We start from the raw sequence: 21551 nt of genomic DNA, 5'->3' as shown, positions 1-21551 counted from the left end.
ATGGACAAAAAACAAGAATGTCGTTTTTGTATTCCAAGCAATTAATAACAACTCAATTAATTTAACCCTTAATAATACTTATTGATTACATTACTCAATCCAAATTCTATTATCTTTACCTTTACATCCTAATTAAAAATAAATAAATAGTTCATTTTTATTTATTTCTACGCAAGCTGTAAATTAACAGTTACGGGTAAAAGAAAAATCAATAATTTGTTTTTTCCTTCGAATTAATCGAATTTTTCTTTCTGATTTTCTGACCTCAAACCCCTAAAAGCTTCGATCGCTTTCTTCTCATCCAAACACCCGAATCGAGCTCAATTTTGTGGAGAGTGAGATAAAAATGTTGGAAGTGGTGTGAAGAAGAAGAAGAATATAGAGTTGAGTTGAGTGATGGCGGAGGAGGGGAGTTCGGAGAGGAGCGAGATCAATGGTGGATTGCCGTCCATGGATTCCACGGAGTCGCGATGGGTTTTCCAGGATGAGGACGATTCGGAGTTCGATGTGGATGAGGATGACGACAATGTGCGCCACCGGGCGACGTTGGATTCGGAGGACGAAGAGGACGACGATAATGCCGAGCAGAGGTTGATTCGGACTGGTCCCCGCGTCGATTCCTTTGACGTTGAAGCCCTCGAGGTCCCTGGTGCTCAGCGAAACGAATACGAGGTATGTGTGCACAAGAAGTTCAAGAACACGAATAAATATATGTGTATATATTGTTACTCATGTGTATTGCGATTCAATGAGCTAGTTCAATGCATTGTGGGATTGGTGTGGGTGTGTCCTTTTGGAATTCGTTTCTTCACTTATTTTAGTAGTTTCTTCGGTTGTCGAAGTTGGGTCATTATTGTTTTTGTTGGTATCTATGGGTTTGAATGTCTGAATTTTGATTTACTTCATCTGGGTAGGTTAAGATATGGAAAGATGGAGAGAGAGTGTGCGTGTGATTGATTCATTCGTTGTTTTTGGTGAGCTTGAAATTCAGCGAGGTTTCTCCATCTTCGATATTGTGATGATATCGATCCAAATTGCGGAAAGCATTTTGTTGAAACTATTCATCTTCAAACTTCTCTTGTGGGAATGATCAGGTGTATTTTTATTTACACTGATTGAAGTTGACCAATTTCTTGTAGGAGAGATCAAGCATTTATTATGCCTTTGACTTTACAAGATCTAGCATTTCTAAATTTTCGAATCCTAATCTAGGAAACGCCTATAAGAAGAATATCCGAGTCTATAAAGTCCCTTCATTCTATCCTTAAGACAGCTTGATGTCGTACGATGGTAAACTAGTATGGAAAACCTAAATCATTGGGCCAATCACCATAGCAAAACTTAAGTTTAGGTCCTTTCCTAAATTGAACTCTGGGGAAAGATGAGGAAAGGAATTTTATTCGATAATTACTAGTTGAGTTGATTAAATATTCTTTCTTGAAATTCTTGACTTTTTTTTTTGCATGAAATTCTTGACTAATTCCAGCTCCTATCTTATGCCATTGGTGCTGAACTTTTCTTTCCCTTCACGTTATGTGATAAGAATTTAGGGAAAAAAAAGAAGCCGTGGTAGGACTTTTTTTCTTGATATAGTATATTCACTTGCAGGACTTCAGTACGGGAAGGAAAATAATACTTGCCTTTCAAACCCTTGGGGTTGTCTTTGGTGATGTTGGAACAAGTCCATTGTATACTTTCAGTGTGATGTTTAGTAAGGCACCTATTGATGGGAATGAAGATATTCTTGGAGCATTATCACTAGTTCTATACACCTTAATCTTGATCCCCTTGATCAAGTATGTCTTAGTCGTTCTTTTGGCCAATGATGATGGTGAAGGTATGATGGTTTTTTAGATCATGCCTTCAGTTCTTTATCAACTTTTTTTTTACAATTATTTTATTCTCTACAAATGCAAAAACAAACTCATACACCTTTGTGGTTTCAATTTAAACCTATGAACTGAATGATGCTTATGAAAGCTATTTGACTGTATAATGCGTTCCAGGTGGTACTTTTGCATTGTACTCATTGATCTGTCGGCATGCAAAGGTCAGTCTTCTTCCAAACCAACTTCCATCAGATACTCGCATATCAAGCTTCAGGCTGAAGGTTCCCTCACCTGAGCTTGAGAGATCTTTAAAGATTAAAGAAAGGCTTGAGGCTTCACTGACTTTGAAAAAGCTTCTCTTGACGCTGGTTCTTGCTGGTACTTCTATGGTGATTGCTGATGGCGTAGTTACACCAGCGATGTCAGGTTTTTGTATACCTATCCTTATATTTGCTATTAATTTTTCAATAAATTGTCAAAATAAATTAAATCTATTTTAGGTCTATAATAGATATTGTTAGTGATCATTTTTCGGAAAAATGTTGATTGGGTAATCATTCTCAGCATTTGTTGCTAACCATGTCATTGTTATATATCTTTATGCAGTAGTGTCAGCTGTTGGTGGTCTAAAGGTTGGAGTGGATGCCATTAATCATGGTATATCATCCTCTTTATCGCCATGCACTTCTTTTAAAAAGAATTATTGTTTTTTTATTTCATTTTCTTGTTGGATTTCAAGTTGTCATCAACTAAAAGAAGATTTTTTTTTTAACATGTATGTACTTGGGTTGAACTTTTTTATTTATATGTTTTCTCATTTTTCTGAAACTAAAGAAACAAAACTTGTATCAATATGATAAAAGAAAAAAAAACACGTGAACACTTGAGGATTATAGTTTTACAAAAAACAACTCCAATCCCTAGTTGAATCGGAAAACGGTAACCCTTGAACTCTTTTACAAAATATACCAAAGTAGCTACCCAATATTTTATCTTATCCTGTAAAATTTCCACTGTAGCTTCATTATTTTATCTCTCCATGATGGACCCAAAAAAATTTCATCACAGCTGCTTTATTTCCATGTCTAAGAACTCTTTGCAATGTTGAGGTGCACCGTGCACACCAGGCCATGCAAAATTCCTCGAATTGATTAAAGCACAATTCTTGTGAAATGAAAATGTAAAATCAAATGATCTATTATTTCACTTTCTGTTTTGCACAAAACACACCATTCTGGGGACAAGGAATGAAAAGGCCTTCTTTGTAATGCCTCTTGCACATTTAATCTTCTTAAAGCAAGTAGCCCCCAAATATTTAGGTTTTTGAAGGGTATCATTTAAATGTATTCTGAAATGGAAATTCCAGTCTGTATTATTCTGCATTTCCCCATCCGCATCTTCAATATATGCTGTCTAAAAGATAGTGTAGCCAAATCCGGGAATACATCTTTGAGAGGTTCTGTACCTATCCAGGTCTCCTCCCAAAACTTGATTTTGAGCCATTTCCATTGGCATTTTGCAGACATTTTTTTCTCCCTTCTTAGTGTCACGCTAATTTTCTAGCAGCCCATATTTGCTCTTGACATTAATAGGTTTTTCTTCTTCCCTAACAGGGGAAATCTTATAACCCAGTTATAAAATTTTGGACTCATTGGCTATATTTTATAGATAGGGGGATAAGCGACTACTCTAAACAAAAGTCAGTGAACTATAGAGTGCTTTGTCCTTTCTATATATGTTAAATTTCTTTCCGATAGTATGCAAGTCTTCTGTGAAAATTCTAAGTATACGTGTTATTGTGTTGCTTTTGCTTTTAATAAATATCAGTGACTTCGTCAATGATGACAACACTATGGTTTGTAAATGTCTATCATTGATCTCATAATGTGAATATTGAATGGCCTCCATGTGAATTTATTAAATTGAAGAAGACTCAGAGCATTGAACAGAAGTCAATGGATTTAATGTATATGGTAGCAATTATGGACACCTGAAGAACATAAATCCTGCCAGATGTTTAACTTTATTGAATTATTAGCGAACTGGTTAAGCTACTGTATTAACATGTTTCTTTTCATTCACATTTTGGTGCAGAACAAGTAGTGATGATTTCAGTTGCCTTCATTATAGTATTGTTCAGTGTACAGAAATATGGGACAAGTAAAGTTGGACTTGCTGTAGGTCCTGCCTTGTTTATATGGTTTTGTTCCCTTGCGGGCATTGGAATTTACAACCTTGTTAAATATGACAGCAGTGTCTTGAGGGCATTTAATCCAGTTCATATTTATTACTTTTTCAAGAGGGACTCAACTAAAGCTTGGTATTCTCTAGGAGGTTGTCTTCTTTGTGCGACAGGTAACATGATTCTGGGAATTTTTTATTGTATAGTCTGACATACTTGACAACTGTAATTATTTGGGGAAAATACTAGTTAGACGATAGTTGTAAATTTGATAATCTCTTTTAAGATCAGTAATCTTACTTGCTGTGGTAGTGCTTACATATAAAATCTTATATAAAGCGTTTGATGGGTATGAAATTTTCGAAGGAAAACCAAACCAAGCTATATGGTTTAACTAGAGTTATAGGTTTGATTGTTTTCTTATTCTTCTACTTTCCTTTTTAATATATTCTACTAAGTTCAAATATAGTTTTTTTTTCATTTAACATCATAATTCTCAATTTATAAAATATAACCACCGCCAAACTTTGAAGTTGGAAGGACATCAGTTGTTTTTCAATTGCGATTTTTTCTTTCTTTCTTTTATCTACGTGATGTTTATTACTACAATTGTTTTCTTTGTAAAATGCCAACTAAATTTTTTTGCGTGGTAGTTAAGTGCTAGACACTTGGACCATCTCGATTTTGGTAGTAACAGGTAACAAAATAAAAAAGAAAAAGAAAAGAAAGAAAGAAAGAAGCTCAAAACCCAAATTTAACTATTTTTGTCCAACTTACAAAATGCATAAAAAAGGTAATTAGTATGATGAAAAAGAAAAGGCATTTTAAATTCATCTTATCATAATTTTCCTGTCACCTATGCATTTCCACTGTTACTAATGCAAGAATGTTACAGGTTCTGAAGCAATGTTTGCAGATCTTTGTTATTTTTCTGTTCGATCAGTTCAGGTAAAAAACAAGAATGTACTTTACATCTGACAAACACACATACAGAATTTATGTTGTTTTTGTTTTGATAACATTGTTGTTGTGTGCAGCTTACTTTTGTGTTTCTTGTACTGCCTTGCCTTTTATTGGGTTATTTGGGTCAAGCTGCATACCTAATGGCAAACCAGACTGGGGCTGACCAAGTTTTTTTCCATTCAATTCCAGGTAAGTGTCATTTTTGAATCTATATTAAATACTCAGATCCATTGATCTGGACAGTATTTGTGAAATTCATTACAGCCTGACCCCAGTAATTAACTTTTTTATACTTATACAAAAGATATGATATGATGTGAAATCATACTCTTTGTTTGCAGATGGTGCTTTCTGGGCTGTCTTTTTTATTGCTAATATTGCTGCATTGATTGCCAGCCGAGCAATGACAACAGCCACATTTTCTTGCATAAAACAATCTATGGCACTTGGTTGTTTCCCTCGTCTTAAAATTGTTCATACCTCTAGAAAGTTCATGGGCCAAATCTACATCCCTGTCATTAATTGGTTCCTGTTGGTGGTTTGCTTAATATCTGTCTACTCTATCTCAAACATTGATGAGATTGGAAATGCATATGGTAACACTCTTCTTGTGTTTAACATTCCGGTCATTTTATTGTCATTTCTGTTATCTTCTTTGTGAGAATAGCATTTGGATTTTGATTATATCTATCATTTAGTGCATGCACTTGATCTCTATAAGTTTTAATTTGTCAATTGGCTGAGTGGTAGAATTTATTGTTTGCATTTTGTTTCTATAACATATTTCTATTGGATACTGTCTCTCTTGTTGGATTATGTCTCCTGATTTGGGACTTGACTTGGAAAAACTGTGCTTGCCCCACCCTTTTCTCCTAAGGAGAGACTGTAAGAGATTGGGGAGATAAAGCAAGGAAAATGTTTTACTTTTCCACTGCAACTTATTTTGTACAAATTACGGTAGAGGGATGGGTAGTAAAATATGTAAACATAATATTGCAATTCTTCTGTATATGCGCAGCTCATCTTTTGTAGTTTCGATGCTGACAATGCTATATATGGTTTGTTAGACTAAATTGTTAAGAGGGATTGGCATGCAAAGTTTTAGACGTGTTTCTGAGTGATTATAAAGCAATCTTATTGTGCTTATGGTTGTGCCCTGGTTGGCAGGATTTATTGTACTAGGCTCTTTATTTTTTATTGTTGCAATCTAAAGAATGTATATAATTATTAATTAGAATTTAATTACTCTAAAAAACTTTCTTTGTATTCTTCCATAAATAGAACACCTTCTCTTTATTAATTTATTTGCCTCACTTTCAGTCCCAAATTCTGTATATGCACCCATCAGAATCATGAATAAAGTTAAAGAACAAACAACTTCTGTACCCTAAGTTCTTTTATTATAAATAATGGAACTGTTAAAAAACCCTATTTGTAGGTCCCTCCAACAAAGAAGTTAACCGCAATCTGGTATGGTTCTATTGACTTGCAACTGCATACAGTTTAGACATTATTCAAAATTCTTTTAGGCTTAACAACTCTCATTTACATTGAATTAATTGGTGTTTCCTTTCGCTTCTTAAAATTTTATTTTTTCTGTAATACAAGAATTTAACCATTCTAAAACTTGTTCTGTTTTGCAGGAATTGCTGAGTTGGGAGTAATGATGATGACAACGATATTAGTAACCATTGTTATGCTTCTTATTTGGCAGATCAACATTATCATAGTGTTAAGTTTTATTATATTTTTCCTTGGATTGGAGTTGGTCTTTTTCTCTTCAGTTTTGTGGAGTGTGGGAGATGGAAGTTGGATTATCTTGGTCTTTGCTGTAATTATGTTTTTAATAATGTCTATCTGGAATTATGGGAGCAAGCTCAAGTATGAAACTGAAGTAAAGCAAAAGCTATCGATGGATTTGATGCGGCAATTGGGTTCCAATCTTGGGACAATGAGAGCTCCTGGCATTGGCTTGCTATATAACGAACTGGTGAAGGGTATACCAGCAATATTTGGCCATTTTCTGACCACTCTCCCGGCAATTCACTCAATGGTTATATTTGTTTGCATAAAGTATGTTCCAGTTCCTGTAGTTCCTCAAAGTGAGAGATTTCTTTTCCGTCGAGTCTGCCCAAAAGGCTTTCACATCTTTCGTTGCATTGCAAGGTAACAGGCCCATTCCTATCTATCCATACTTCTTTAAAGACTAAGAACATATCATATGGTCACGTAAGACCTCCCTTGAAAGAGAAACAATGTGAACAGGATTCCATCTATCCATACTTCTTTCGAGTGAACTACAAGTAATTGATTGATTAAAAAGGAAGAACTAGTCGATCTTTCGTTTCATCTATCCATATACTTGTGTTGTTATCTCTTTAATGCATTTTAAAAAAAAAAAGAACTAGACACTTGAGCTAAATATGATAAGGCTCTTCTAACTTTTTCTTCACTCAGCCAAATGAGAGAAAGGCATCATAATATGGAGCCCACCATAGTCTTTATGGTTGGGCTTGACTAATGGATGCTAAATGGTTGAACCATCACACCCATTATGGTCATTAAATTTCTGAAAGCTGATCAATGAGGATGTCTGACCTTATTAGGCCACTTATAATTCTTTTGCCTTTTATTCCTGTTTCATGTTTGATGTTTCTTTGCTTCACATGAATAAGCTAGCTAAGATTATCAATGCCTAACCTCATTAAACCACTTCTATTTCTTTTTGCATCCTTGTTCGAAGTTTTATATTTCTTTGCCTCACATGTTTGATTTATCACTGGCTTAGGTATGGTTACAAGGATGTCCGCAAAGAAAATCATCAGACATTTGAGCAGCTACTGATTGAGAGCCTTGAGAAGTTCATTCGTCGTGAAGCTCAAGAACGATCATTAGAGAGTGATGGGGATTGTGATTCAGATTCAGAGGATGAGACATCACGTTCAAGGGTTCTCATAGCTCCCAACGGAAGTGTCTACTCACTTGGTGTTCCTCTTCTGGCTGACTTTAGAGAGACAGACAGGCCTATCTCAGAAGCAAGCACATCAGAAGAGGTAATTCCAGTGCCTTCCACAGAGCCACCTTTGACAGCAGAACAGAGTCTCGAGAGGGAATTGTCTTTTATACACAAAGCTAAAGAATCTGGAGTTGTTTATCTTCTTGGTCATGGGGATATCAGAGCTAGGAAGGATTCCTGGTTCATAAAGAAGCTGATCATAAATTACTTCTATGCTTTTTTGAGAAAAAATTGCAGGAGGGGAATCGCCAATTTGAGTGTGCCCCACTCGCATTTAATGCAGGTTGGCATGACATACATGGTTTGATGATCAGTTCTGCTACCAAAATGAAATCCACCCTTGACTAAAATTCATCCCAAAGTCAAAGAAAAATTTGGGTTCAAGAGGACTTCATGCGGTGGTGTATTTCGGTGGTTGATGCAGCTCAAAAATAAAAAAGAAAAATCATGAATCAACGGAATCTCATTGTTTGCATTGGTTTCCTCTGGCCCTTTGGATCCAACGAAGTTTTGTAGCATTATTTCTCCTGAGGCGCCAGTGTACATTGGATGATGATTGGGGTTTGTAATTACCATGCCAAAGATATGCGAGCTTACAATTTATCAAGACAATATATCTGTTCACTCAAATTTATTAGCCATCGAGAATAAATTGTTGACAGGCATATGTGTATTGACAAATGTACCTCACATGACACTATTATTTATGTATAGGCATGAATGATACAACAGCATACGAGATGACAACAACATCCATAGGATATCAGTGTATTATTGACATGATTTGTTTAAGTTTACTTTTTTTTTTTTAAATCTTGAAAATTGAATTATATGTGGGCTGATTTATTTGATAATGAAATAGTGTTGCACAAATACATTATTTTTTACTGCTTTTTAAGGTGTTATTTTAGTTATTATAGTCTCATGGTCATGAGTACTGTTTTTCTTTGATTGAAGTAAATGTCTCCCAAATAATTGGCAATTTGACACAATCGCAGACCATTTACCGGGAAAGAATTTCCACCAGGACAAACTAAAGTGTGATGAACCATTTGCAAATCGATTTGCTGAAAGAACCAATTCCAATGGCCTGAAAATGTTAAATTTGAGCATAAAAGTTTATTGTTAACTGCGCGGACCATTTCCGAAATAATGCTGTAAAGACTTGCGAGTGGAACTAAAATACAGAAAAAATAACTAAGAGAGTCCTGAAACTATGTGCAGAGACCTATAAAACCAAATGGTGTTAATCTACTAAGTTAAAAAAATTGTTTGGATTTCTTCTAATCCTTATTTAGATCTTATAGAGAAATGACTGTTGGATTCTCCTTTTTTAAATTGATTGGATTCCATCTGTTTATCCACTTCTGCTGCTTGGCACTAAACAAACAAAAAGGGTTTGTCAACTTATGGAGTTACCTCTTCTGATCTGGTTGTCCCGTTTAAAATGATTGAATCTCCATCTGTTTATCCACTTCTGCGCTATCCATTGATGGTTAGGTAAAGAATATGCAATCTATCATCATCACGCCCCTTTCCATCCAGCTTCGGGAATAGGATGCTTCACTTTCTTGTTTTGGTTTTCAAGATCAGAATTTATGTAAGTTTTGATGTGCGCAGATGATCCGTGTATTTGTTTCTGCTTTTCGGAAAATCTGAATCTCAGAAGCAATGAATTAGCCGTCACTCCGATGGAACTCAAACCCATTAGAGCTCCTGCAATTGATGGAGTGAGCACTGTTCCGGTAATTGGAAGCAACAATCCAGCAGCAATTGGAATTCCAACCTGGATGAAGATATTACCAAAAAATTAGATCAAGACAAAGTGAAAAAGAGGAAATAGTTCATAACTTTCTCTTAAGAAAGTTGGGTAAACAAGATATGGGAAGAGGAATGAGAATGCTAAAGCTTTCTCTTGCATTAACATAGAAGAATAAAGACAGCTATGAATATAGATTCCATAAAAGATAAAAATAAAAATAAAATTTTTCTATGAAATCAGAGAGTAGACCAAATTACCAACTTAATCAAGCTGCAGATTTAGCATGAGATTATCAGAACAGGCAAGAAAGAAAATGAGACGTTCCTTTTTGCTTGAATTAAACCAAAAAATAAGTGGCCTATATATTGCAACTTACAATTATTTAAACATGTACAATTGATTTATTTCTGGAAAAATTCATGTTAAGGCTGACAGTTTCTGAAGCAATGCAATATTATTAGTAGTTGTGAGTGATTAAGATCGCTCTAGATGTTGCCTTCACAGAGCTTCTGCTGATTGTTAATAATTAAAAATACAACAAAATAAAATAAAATAAAAACAGACAGATGCACACCAGTTAATGATTGACTGAAGCAAAGATACTTACGATGTTGTATGCAAAAGCCCACCAAAGATTTTGCTTCACGGTCTTCATGGTTAACCTACTCAATTCCAATGCATCGAGCAACTGCATGGGGGTGATCAGGTTAATTAGATGAAGAAGAAAAAAATATGAGAAAATTAAATTCTGAGACATCAGCAAAAATAGTAAAGAATGAGTGATTAAAGGCACACCCAAGTCTGGCCACAAAAGACAAGACATGTCTACTTCTAGGCAACTGACATGCGTGCTCAGTTTTGAACTATAATAATAGGCTCAATGGGTAATAACTCGTAACTATATTTAGAATGTAACTTCTTCATTACCTGTGAGAGTTTATTGCCCATTAACACAATGGACGACACGTCACTAGCAGCTCCAACACCACCACCCATGGCAATTCCAATATGTGATAGTGCCAAGGCAGCAGCATCATTAATACCATCTCCAACCATAGCTACAATATTTTGATCCTTTTGAAGTTCACTTATAAACTTCGTCTTTTCAGCTGGTTTAACTTCAGAGAGCACCTGCAGTTGGCGGCATATGTTTAATTATTGATGATGAAGAATCTTTTAGGCAAAATAAATAAATAAATAAAATAAAAAAGAAGAAAGAAGAATAAATAATTAAGTTATTGGACGTTGTTCATAGTTAATTAGTAAAGGGCTTATGTATTATATATCCCCATCTAATATAATAAATTAATTAAAATCTAGAGATACTGCATAACTTAATTTGAAACTGAAGGTTAGATATGGATTTAACAAGAGTTAACCTGTTCTTGTGGAATACCAACGACAGATGCAACATATTCTGCTGTACTTCTCTTGTCCCCAGAGAGCATATATACATTAATTCCTTGTCTGGACAATGATTCAACAACTTGTCTAGCATCTTCCCTGATCTGATCCTCAAAATAAATAAGGCCAGCTAGATTGTTATCAACTCCAACATAGACAACAGACTGATTCTTAATGGTTTCTTCTACTTGAAAGGGATTCCCAATAACCCCATTCCTGCAAAAATGAAATAACTATCTTAACTAAGGAATACTATAATCACATGAAATGAACATAACGAAGAGCGGTGATATCCAGCTCCTTGTAGAGACAGGCATCACAAAGACAAGGCCAGTCCCTGTCTCTGTGATGCCAAGCAACATTCTTGCTAAAATAATCAATTAGATCTGAGATTTCAACTCCGTTAAATCTAGAATCTATGTGCCTACTATCTTCCTTTAAACTAAAGTAATTGCTGTTGCCACAAGGTATGAACATATTAGCATATCATATAAGAACATGAAATGATGAAAAAATGGTTTCAACGTGAAATAACTCAAATTGTCACCAACTAAAACAAATGCCATTATATTTCAACACTATGTAAGGAACATCTACTATTAAGTTTTGATAAGATTATCGGGGATAATTTGTTAAATTAAATTTTCTAAAATCAGCTAAAAGTACATGAAAACTTTTTAACAGTCAAAACAGCAATAACTATCGTGCTGAACAATACATTTTTAACAGTGAAATTATCCAATTTGAAATGCAATAAGAATGATACTATATTCGAGCCACCAAATCAGAACAAGTAGCAAAAAACAACCAAGACATATTACCTCTGAACCCAATCCAAGGTTCCAACAGACACCTTTTTGTTGTCAATGGTTGCAACAGCACCAGACCCAGGTTCTTCCATGAAAGTTCCATCAGCTACCTATAACACGTGGACAAGAATAGAAAGTCTGAGCACCATCATAGCTACGTCTCAAAAAGAGTGATAGCTGTATGAGCCAGACAACTTTTATGGGGGATAGGACGTAAATTAATGTCAAGTAAAGGAAATATATAATATATATATATATAAATCAAATAATGAAAACTAGGTTTGAAACAAATATCATACTCAGATGGTACTTTTTTTTTTTGTCTTGATTACTCTATAGCCAATTTATGTAGATCAATCTAGATAAAATACTATCCCCGTCAAAAATAAATAAATACATAATAATAGAGAGCTTGGATTCTCAAAATCACACATAAGAACCCAGGTGCCTCCCAAAGCTCTGGTAGGATGTAATATTTACAGACCACAAAGACGAGAGGAAGCGGCATGAATTATGTAAAAAAAAAATACAGGCAAACATGTAAAGCCAATCCAATTAAGCATGAACTAACAGACGGTGGCAGTTAAAAACAACAATGAACCTTGTGATGGTGGCTACTTTTGGTCATCCTTTCCTACCCTTTTTTTTAATTCGAAAAAATAAACATACAAACCAACTAACTAAACAACCTAAAGATTCAAATAAAGATTGCTCAAGAGAGATGAGAATGAAAAAAAAATGCGCACACATGCACACACATATTGATAAGAAAGAATGCCCGTAAGAAGCAAGTCAAAGAACCCTGCAGAAGTATCTGTCAAATAAACTTGTGAAAAGGTACCTTCACATATTGGGCATTAATAGCTCGAGCAGCATCTACAATAGCTTTGCCAACAGGATGAACTGTATTTGCTTCCACAGCAGCAGCTAACTTTAAAATCTCAGCTTCTGACAAAAAATGGCCTGAATGTTGTATACTGAAAAGGGAAGGAGGGATGATGTGGTTTATTATCATCTTTATGATGAGAAAAAATAAAAAACTGTTCCTTGTGAATCGTGGAAACAAGTCCCAAAATTGAACCTGAGTGACCTTAAGACTGAAGCCTCGACAATGAATCTCCTACAAGGCCTAGATGCTTTTCTTATAACCTAACAAGGAGACATACCTTGGAACTATTTTTGAAGCAACTGTTGTGAATCTTGATATATGTTTCAGAGAAGGAGAAAAAAGGGGGAAGTAATTTAACCAAACCAAGTGTTTTCATTACCTACTGATTACAGTGAAATTTTGGGCATCACTTTGAGCATCTAAGTACTTTTTATTTTTATTTTTATAACAAACAGAAACTTTAACTGTTATAAAAGTCAAAAATTGAAAAGTGAAGAAGAAGTCAACACACACACAACCAAAGGCTTGTTTGTATTTTTGGTTTAAAGTTGTCCCTTATTTTCTGCTTGCTGCAGTGCATTCCTTATCCTCCAACTCTTTCTTGATGAACTTTTCCAAATCTAGGTTTTCTTAATTAAAATTTTTCTTCTGTTTCTCCTTATATATAAATTTCACTTTTACAATTATTCTGCAATGATCTATTCCTGGGAGTTTAGGAATTTTGCTTGGAATGACTTCTTACAGTGTCATGTTTCAGGTTTTTAATTTTTGGGAGGGGGGGTAATCCCTTGTTCTTGCATAGAAGAATTTATGTTTCCAAGTGACGAGCAAAAAAAAAATCACCCCGATTAAATTTTCACTCACCTGGGCGTCAAAACCTTTGTGACAACAGGTCTACCAACTGTCAAAGTCCCTGTTTTGTCAAACACAATAGAGTTGACCATTGAAAACTTTTCTAGAATATTCCCACCACGCAAAAGCAGACCTCTTGTTGCTCCTAATGAAGTTCCTACCTGAAAAATACACCATAAAAAGTTAATGTTACATGTACACAATATAGTTTGAAACAAGAGCCAATTGCGCCAGCCCAAATCCTAAATATTTTAGGCAGATTTCTATTAAAAAGAATGAAAATATGTAATCAAACGACAATACTCAAGCAGCCTGTCATTTGCAGTTACAAACTTACAATATACTTGCGTGTTTCGAACTATATTAGACCACATATAATAATTTACCTCATATCACATACAAATAAAAGTTAGATGAATTCTTACATTTAGTACCTAATCATCTAAAATATTTAAGGTATAAATGACAGTTTACAGTACAATTATATGGATTAAACATAAAATCAATACAATTCATTTATTCACTATTGGTAGAATTCCAAAAATATTTATAAGAAAAAAAGAATTTGCCAATTCATTCATTTTTTTTGGCAAGACCTTTCTGCCAAGTCTCAGACATAATTGCTTGCCAGGCCTGAATTTTAACTTAACAGGGCAAGGAAATTTACTATATTTTCAGATTAAACTTAGACACTCCATACAGGCTTTTTCCTTGCTTAAATTAAAAGTAGCAAATGTTAATTTCCAAAATAAAATGAAATTACCAGCATAGCTGTTGGCGTGGCTAAGCCTAGTGCACATGGACAAGCAACCACCTGCCAAAACCAAAATAGAATAAATTTAAAAGCCAAATAAATCTGATGACATAAGTTATTATTATTATTAATAAAAAGAAAAATGAATTCAGTCTCGGCAAAAATGTTCATCTAGGATAAAAAATTAAAAACAAGAAGTGTATAAGCTGCATCACGCTTTCAGGATCATGTGTGGCTGATGTCCATCAAACTTAGGGGCCATAAATACAGGCTTTTATTTTCGGGAAAAAAAATGGCTATAAAAATAGCACCAAACACTTCAAGTGAAAAACACTCAAAAAACAGAAATAGCACACTTCTAATTCTGAAAAATCTGATTGTATAAACAAAATTGTTTTATTTCAGTCACATTTTTTTAAGAAAAATACATGGTTTCAAAACAAACTTTCAAAATTGCACTATTTCAAAGCATTGAATTGCTTCACTGACACTGACTCTCTATGCAGAATGGTTTTTTAACATCAAATGTGAAAATCTTCCCAATAAGGCGGAAATCATTGGCTACTGTTGTTCCACATGTTACCAATCACAAAACAAACTTTTTGAACTTTTATTTTTTTAAAGAATTCCTCAGTACAAGTACTCTTTTTCCAAACAATGGGCTTCTAAACCCTTTTTAGCATTTTAACACACATTTCCTGGCCGTATAGTTACATTAAAACTAGCGAGTTGAGAGGAATTAGATGTCATACCAGAACACTGCAAGAAAGCTGCAGTGCTAATGAAACTGAACTTCCTTGAAATAACGCAGCAGGTAGAGCTCGTGCACCATATAAACTCCAAAATAAAAAGGTAGCAGCAGAAAGAGCCATTACTCCATATGTAAAATGCCCTGAAACCTGGTGAAACTAAAACAGTCAGGATATACAACCAGTACAAAACTACTACCAAAACCATTTTTCTTTCATGTGTTTCTAATGTTTTAGAAGAAGCAAACTTTCTAAAGCTAAACCAAATGATACGGATAACAGAGAAAAAAATTTCTAAAATAAAGAAGAAAAAAAAATTAAACAAACACTAATATTTATAAAAATTGCTTTTCAATCCCAAAAAAAAATCAAAGACAAGGAAACAAGCCTCAACTAGTGTGCATGACGACCAGTATAGCACATTTATACAGAATGTGAACATTTATAAGCATGGCAATGAAACACAACATTTAATCAATTCAAGACATTGCATATGTTTCATACTATCTTCCATGGCTAAAAGAACATCTTCTGATCCTATGTACACCTTTAGCATTCTTTATATTCCAAGTCATCAGGGAAGAAAAAAAAACACAAGTACAACATGTAATAGGTACTCGCCATAAGTTGAATTTATGTTTAAAAATAAAATTAATTCTCATAATTTTTTTACTGTAATTAAAAAATCACGTGTCAATCTAAGCCATATAAGGAAGATTATAACACCTTGTCAGCCAAGCGCTGTACAGGAGCTTCCCTACTTTGGGCTTCTTCCACCAAACGAACAATGTCTCCCATGGCAGTCTCACCACCGGGTCTTTGCACTTCAACAGTTAGAGTCCCATTAAGATTAATGCTTCCAGCTGCAACTTGGCTCTAGACATAAAATTCAATAATGTTAGAGCTTCTACTTTTCTTGCAGTGAAAAAAATATAGGAGAGGACAATTGTTAAAAGAAAAAGGTAAAGATTAAAAAAAAGGGCAAATACACCAAAACTCAATAACCTCCATTTCTATAAACAAAAACAATAAATTTTTAAAGATAAAGATACCATAAAACCAAATTTGAGAGTATACCCCAGTTAGTTTGGTCACAGGTAAAGGTTCCCCTGTAAAACTTGATTCGTCAATGGTGCTTCTTCCAGCTCTCACAATGCCATCCACAGGAACACGGTCCTAAAACAATGAAAAAAAAAACATATCTTAAAAGAGTAATATAATGATATGATGCATGAAAATATATAAATATATGTATCTATAAAAACCCATGTCTAAGAACTTTCAATTGTATATCATTCAACAGAATGAGAATAGGGTATTTACTTACTCCAGGTAATACAACAATCAGGTCTCCAACTGAGAGACTGTTACACGGTACATCAACTGTTGAACCTGATTCTTTATCATCATTATTTAGCAGAAGACGAGCTTTTGATGGTAAAATACTGAGGAGCCCAGTCATATCACTTGTTGCTTTAATTTTAGCTCTCTGTTCAAGATTTCTCCCCAACAAGACAAATGCTATTAGCATAATTGGTTCCTCAAAAAATGTCTTCCAACCCTGCATGCAGATTATCCATAGATAAGCTCTATCAGTATTTCATTTCCATAAAGATGCTGAGTTTCCCGGATTTTGGTTAACAAGTACTCACTGTGTTTGGAGAACAGAAAAGAAGTAAAAAAAATCATTTTCATCAAACATGACAGTTAATCAATTGTATGTTTTTAATTCCAGTAACAGGAATAAGAAATTCTATATATTTTAAGGTTGATTTTTTTTTCTTCTAAATTCATTTGTTTTACATGTTTCTATATCCATAATACTATCTGAACTCTAAATCATTTGTTAGCTTTATCACACAAAGTCCAAAAGCAACTAACACCAAAGAAGCTTAACTATGTTCAGAAGTTACTTCCCTCCCAGGAAATGCAAGGATATGCCATTGGAGGGACGAGGGCATTGTTGTGGAATAGCGCTATTTTGGCTATTTTTAGGGCTGTTCGGAGTTGGAGAAATCAGAGAACTTTTGAAGGCATAGCATCCTCAGAAAAGGAGAACTGGAAAAGAGTCAAATTAGGGTGGCTCTTTGGTGAAGAGTGTCAAGGAGGTCAAAAGTTTAGCTTTTCCTGATTTATTAAGGATTTGTGAATTGATGGGATTGATTGGTATTTATATATATATTTATATTTATTTATGAAATGAAACTTGTATTAATGAGTGAAAATAATACAAGTAAATGTGTGAAAAAGAGAACCCCTCAAAATACTACAACAAAAAGTTCCAATCCTTGAGGATAACGAAGAACAAAACACCCCTAAAGTCCTTTACTTAAAAAATCCAAAGGGCAATCAAAATTTAACTTTATCCCATAAACAGTCCCCATAACTTTCAATATCTTTGAAAAAATTGTTATTCCTTTTCAATCATATAGACCAGCACGTAGCCACAATGGCTACATTCCAAAGAGTTCAACTCTTCTAATTCTGAAAACTTAAGCTGTTGGGTTTGCGTTAGTTAGGTGATCCTAAATTTGTTGGGACATCACAAACCCCTTGATAACTTATTTTATAATTATGAAAAAAAACATTTTTTCTAGACTTGTAACCTTCTGCGATGGACTCTATAACTCAGAATTAACAATCAAGATTCAACAATAAAAGTGCTCTATCAAACAAAATATATAGGACATAAATACTGTCTAATAAATTAAAGAATTAATATGAAATAGAAATTTAGAGACAGAAACTAAATATGAAAAATAGTGATCACCAATTACCAGTTTTGGTATAAAGGCAGCTAATGTGCTGACAGTAAACGATGATAAAGCCCCAAGACCGACCAAAGTGTTCATGTTTGGAGCACCTCTAAATAAACTCTTCATGCCATCGAGAATAAGTTTCCGGCCAGGACCAAGCAGTGTAAACAAAGACAAGGACAGATGAAATCCAGTAGAATGAAATGCATGGATCCATGCAGCCTTAGCTCCAAATAAATGAGAGACATGACCGAAAAGGCAAACGGCGCATAAAGCCCAAGAGAATGCAAGCTCACGACCTACAAGATTAAGATATCACCCTCAGTTTCTAGTAGACGAATCATCAGCAACTGCAGCTTTGAAGCAGTTAATAGGAGCTGAAATGTCCTCTGAAGATACCAAGAAAATGAAGGGGACAACAAAGTTTATCATCCGAAATATTTAAAATAATAATAATAAAAAAAAACGATCTCTACCACTTTCTTTAAGGCGCTGTTGTTTTTCTTCCATTTTCTTTCCAAAAACTTTAAGAAAATTATATGCTCCCGAATCTGCATGTATAAGAATGATTAATTAGTCGAGCCACTCTGCATATTTCTTCATATGGTTACAAATTGTTGACAATGAAGTCATCCGGCTATGGAGATCAAACTATGTTGCATAATTAAGCTCTGGATGCAAATAAGAATTAAAACTCTAAAAAAGATATAAATTGTAAGGGAAAGAAATAGATATTTCCCAGGGAAGTAGGCTACAAATCCATTGCAACAAATTGATGGTGAGTAAAGGACTAAGCATGGCACACAAAATACGGGATTGAGAAGGTTATAAATTTAAATCATTTGAAGACAAGCACAGCAAGGAGCCTTTACCAATCTTATCGGGAGTGAAGCATATAAGGTATCTCTAGATAATGCTTCTAGATAAACATCAGAAAAGATCTCTAAATCAATGTGATTATGACAAAGTATTATTAAAATTGTTTTATTCAGTGTAGCAATGTCAATAGTGCTCATATATTACAGGACCAGTCAAAATAGTTCAAGTCAAAAATCTAAAACACTGAAACAAATGAAATACAGCCATTATTCTTTTTTCTTTTCTTGGATAGGGTATGAGAATTTTCTTAAGAGACAGAACTTCCAAATTTATAACTAGGAAATTGCTAAGCTCGGAATGTGGAACAGCTCATTCTCCAAAAAAACAGATGCCCCGTAACAGAAATGCCACTCCAACCAATCCATGAGCTGCAGAGACTTACCTATTGGAAGAAGTAGTAATAAATAAACAATCAGTCTTAAGCCTATTCCTTCACTTCTAATAGAATGGAGTTGAGATGTATAGATTCTTTGGGGACATACCATAAGATTTATGGCTGACAAGAACTGTTTTTGCATTTCTAGAGGGATATGTCTCCTTCAATAGCAGCCTCACCCTCACCTGCCACTAAACCCACCAATCTTTACATAAATAATTTAAAAACCAGTAAATACTCTCATTTAAAGTTAGAGGTAATTGATAGACCATACAAGGATGTGTAAGTTTATATCTTGGGACTATTATTTAAAGAACATTACATTTGCACCCCCTAGTAGTTGTCACCTTTCATAACACCCCTAGATCGAAACTATTAACACCAACGCCTAAAAATAGAAATAACTTTGGATTTGGCTGAACAAACACCTTTATGCATTGGCCACGGAGTTATAGAAGGACAGTTTTTGACTAAACCACGAGAGACAACCCTAAAGGACACCGTCCTTGTTGAAAAATGACCATTCATCAACTTTTATTTTTAATACGAGTTTGGTTTTCTTGCTTAATAGAAAGAAGAAAGAAAAACACACGAACTATGCAAGTCCAAGTGAAAGTATACTTTTAGCAATATGAAATAGTAACATCATAATAGTAAGACTCATTTACCTCGAAGGTTAGACTTAAACCCGCAATTTGTCAATTGCTTCGCAAGTTCCTCCCCTAATTGCTGCTGCCAGTTGGGCACAACCTTGGCTTCAGCAACAGGCCACACTATGGCTGTTTCAGTTGTGAGATTAACACTAGCTGATGACACTTGAGGCTATCAAAAACATAAATGCAGAACACAAATTTAGTTTACAGAATGGAGCAGAGCTCACTGCATAACATCATCTCTCTGTCGCTTCCCCCCCTAAAAAATTTATTTGATAAAAGTTCAATATCTTAAAAAAATTTCAAATCCACATCTCTCAATTTCACTTTGCAAAGTAGTTCGGCCTTAGTATCAACTTGTTAACTTTTTCTATTGATTCCCAAATACCCATAAATCCACAGCAAGAAAATCTCAACTTTACTCAGAAAAAGCTTACTTGACTTTCTAAAATTCTCTTCACACTAGCTGCACATCCTCCACATGTCATTCCCTACAAATTATACACAAAACAAAACAGATAAACTTTAGCAAACCAATGGAGGAAAACATAAGTGTCTCTTTCTCCTCTGCTTCCGGATTTTTTTAAATATAAAGTAGAAGAAGAAACATACAGTAACATCAAGAATAATGACGTCGGCAGCGGCAGCCGAACCTTCCTCAGCTCCACCAGCGGCCAATTTCGCCTTCGAATCACCGCCTTCAGATCCACTGCCACCACCTTCTCCGTCTCCGGAACCGCCGTGTCCGTCGTTGCCACCGCCGGACGAAAACGAGGCAGCAAAACGGCGCCGCAGTGGAAACTTCTCGGCCGCGAATGGGATTCTAGCTGTGAGGAAGGAAGACGAAGAAGCCGAGCCGCCAAAAGAGACCGACCTCGGAAGTCCATAGAGTCCGTAAATGCGACTGAGTCTCCGTTCCACGAGTCGAGAGGTGGTGAGGCAGTGAGTGAGAGCGGCGTTGGTGGAGGAGGTGGCGCTGCGATTGAGTGCTTTGGAGATAGTGAAGAGACTAGTTGTGGTGGTGGCCATAGTTGAGATAGCGGACTCCATCGGAGAAGGCTCAAGGTTTGAACGGTGGTTCTCTCTCTAGCTCTTATTAATAGTATTATATAGTAATCATATAAACTAGTTTCGCATGTGTCAAGGGTGTGTCAATTCGTTGGTTAAAAAAAACTTTGTTAGAAACTGTAATACTAGTTTAGTAAATTGGTTGTTTTACAAGCCCCAATATGCAATTAAAAAACTTTTTTTTTTAACATGGTTATATTTGTGAATATAGTATTTATTTTATGCTATAACAAACATAATAGAAGAAATTTTTTTCGGAAAAAATGATAATAATTTAAAAGATGTTTTTGTAAGTTAAAATAAAAAATAGAGAAATAAAACTAGACAAGTGCGATAGTGTACTGATTATTTACTCAAATTTTATAAAATTATTTTTAAAATATGTAAAATATTTTATAGGTTATAATATGATTAATTTTTTTGTAGCAATAATATGATTAATTTTAAAAGGTGCCTCTCTAAACATAGATTGATAGAGTTTAATTATTTTATTACATTTGTCAACTACTATAATTAATTGATTGTATTAGGAATAAATATATTTTTTCCTCAACTACTATATTTTGACATTTTGCTCACTTTTCATGAGGCAAAGCTATAACTTACATAA

At 34.6% G+C, this 21551-nt stretch overlaps 2 protein-coding genes across 3 annotated transcripts; one reads left to right on the top strand and one right to left on the bottom strand.

Annotated features, from left to right (window-relative positions):
- Positions 1-202: 202 nt before the first annotated feature.
- Positions 203-8740, top strand: LOC133782003 (potassium transporter 7-like). The gene is made up of 10 exons (XM_062221140.1): positions 203-672; positions 1609-1837; positions 2007-2255; positions 2436-2486; positions 3924-4184; positions 4907-4959; positions 5049-5163; positions 5316-5570; positions 6618-7140; positions 7763-8740. Exons 1-10 carry the CDS (start codon positions 397-399, stop codon positions 8295-8297), a joined length of 2547 nt encoding a protein of 848 aa, XP_062077124.1. The 5' UTR covers positions 203-396; the 3' UTR covers positions 8298-8740.
- Positions 8741-8918: 178 nt separating this feature from the next.
- On the bottom strand, positions 8919-20998 carry LOC133782002 (copper-transporting ATPase PAA1, chloroplastic). Of its 2 annotated transcripts, XR_009870304.1 has the most exons (18): positions 20486-20998; positions 20311-20364; positions 19889-20042; positions 18442-18516; positions 17987-18264; positions 16537-16770; positions 16287-16385; positions 15936-16085; positions 15213-15359; positions 14470-14520; positions 13719-13867; positions 12807-12942; positions 11978-12075; positions 11132-11372; positions 10680-10883; positions 10360-10440; positions 9410-9776; positions 8919-9080 (listed from the first exon to the last, which is right to left on the bottom strand). XR_009870304.1 is itself a non-coding variant. In XM_062221139.1 (17 exons), the coding sequence occupies exons 1-17, from the start codon at positions 20921-20923 to the stop codon at positions 9516-9518; spliced, it is 2850 nt and encodes a 949-aa protein (XP_062077123.1). In that variant the 5' UTR covers positions 20924-20998; the 3' UTR covers positions 9077-9515. The 2 variants fall into 2 exon arrangements, 1 of the variants encoding a protein (XP_062077123.1); XM_062221139.1 differs by having other exon boundaries at positions 9077-9776.
- Between the last annotated feature and the right edge of the window lie 553 nt (positions 20999-21551).

Source organism: Humulus lupulus, chromosome 6 (genome assembly GCF_963169125.1).
Source record: "Humulus lupulus chromosome 6, drHumLupu1.1, whole genome shotgun sequence".
NCBI classification, from domain to species: Eukaryota; Viridiplantae; Streptophyta; class Magnoliopsida; order Rosales; family Cannabaceae; genus Humulus; species Humulus lupulus.
This window is presented reverse-complemented; position numbering and strand designations above follow the sequence as displayed.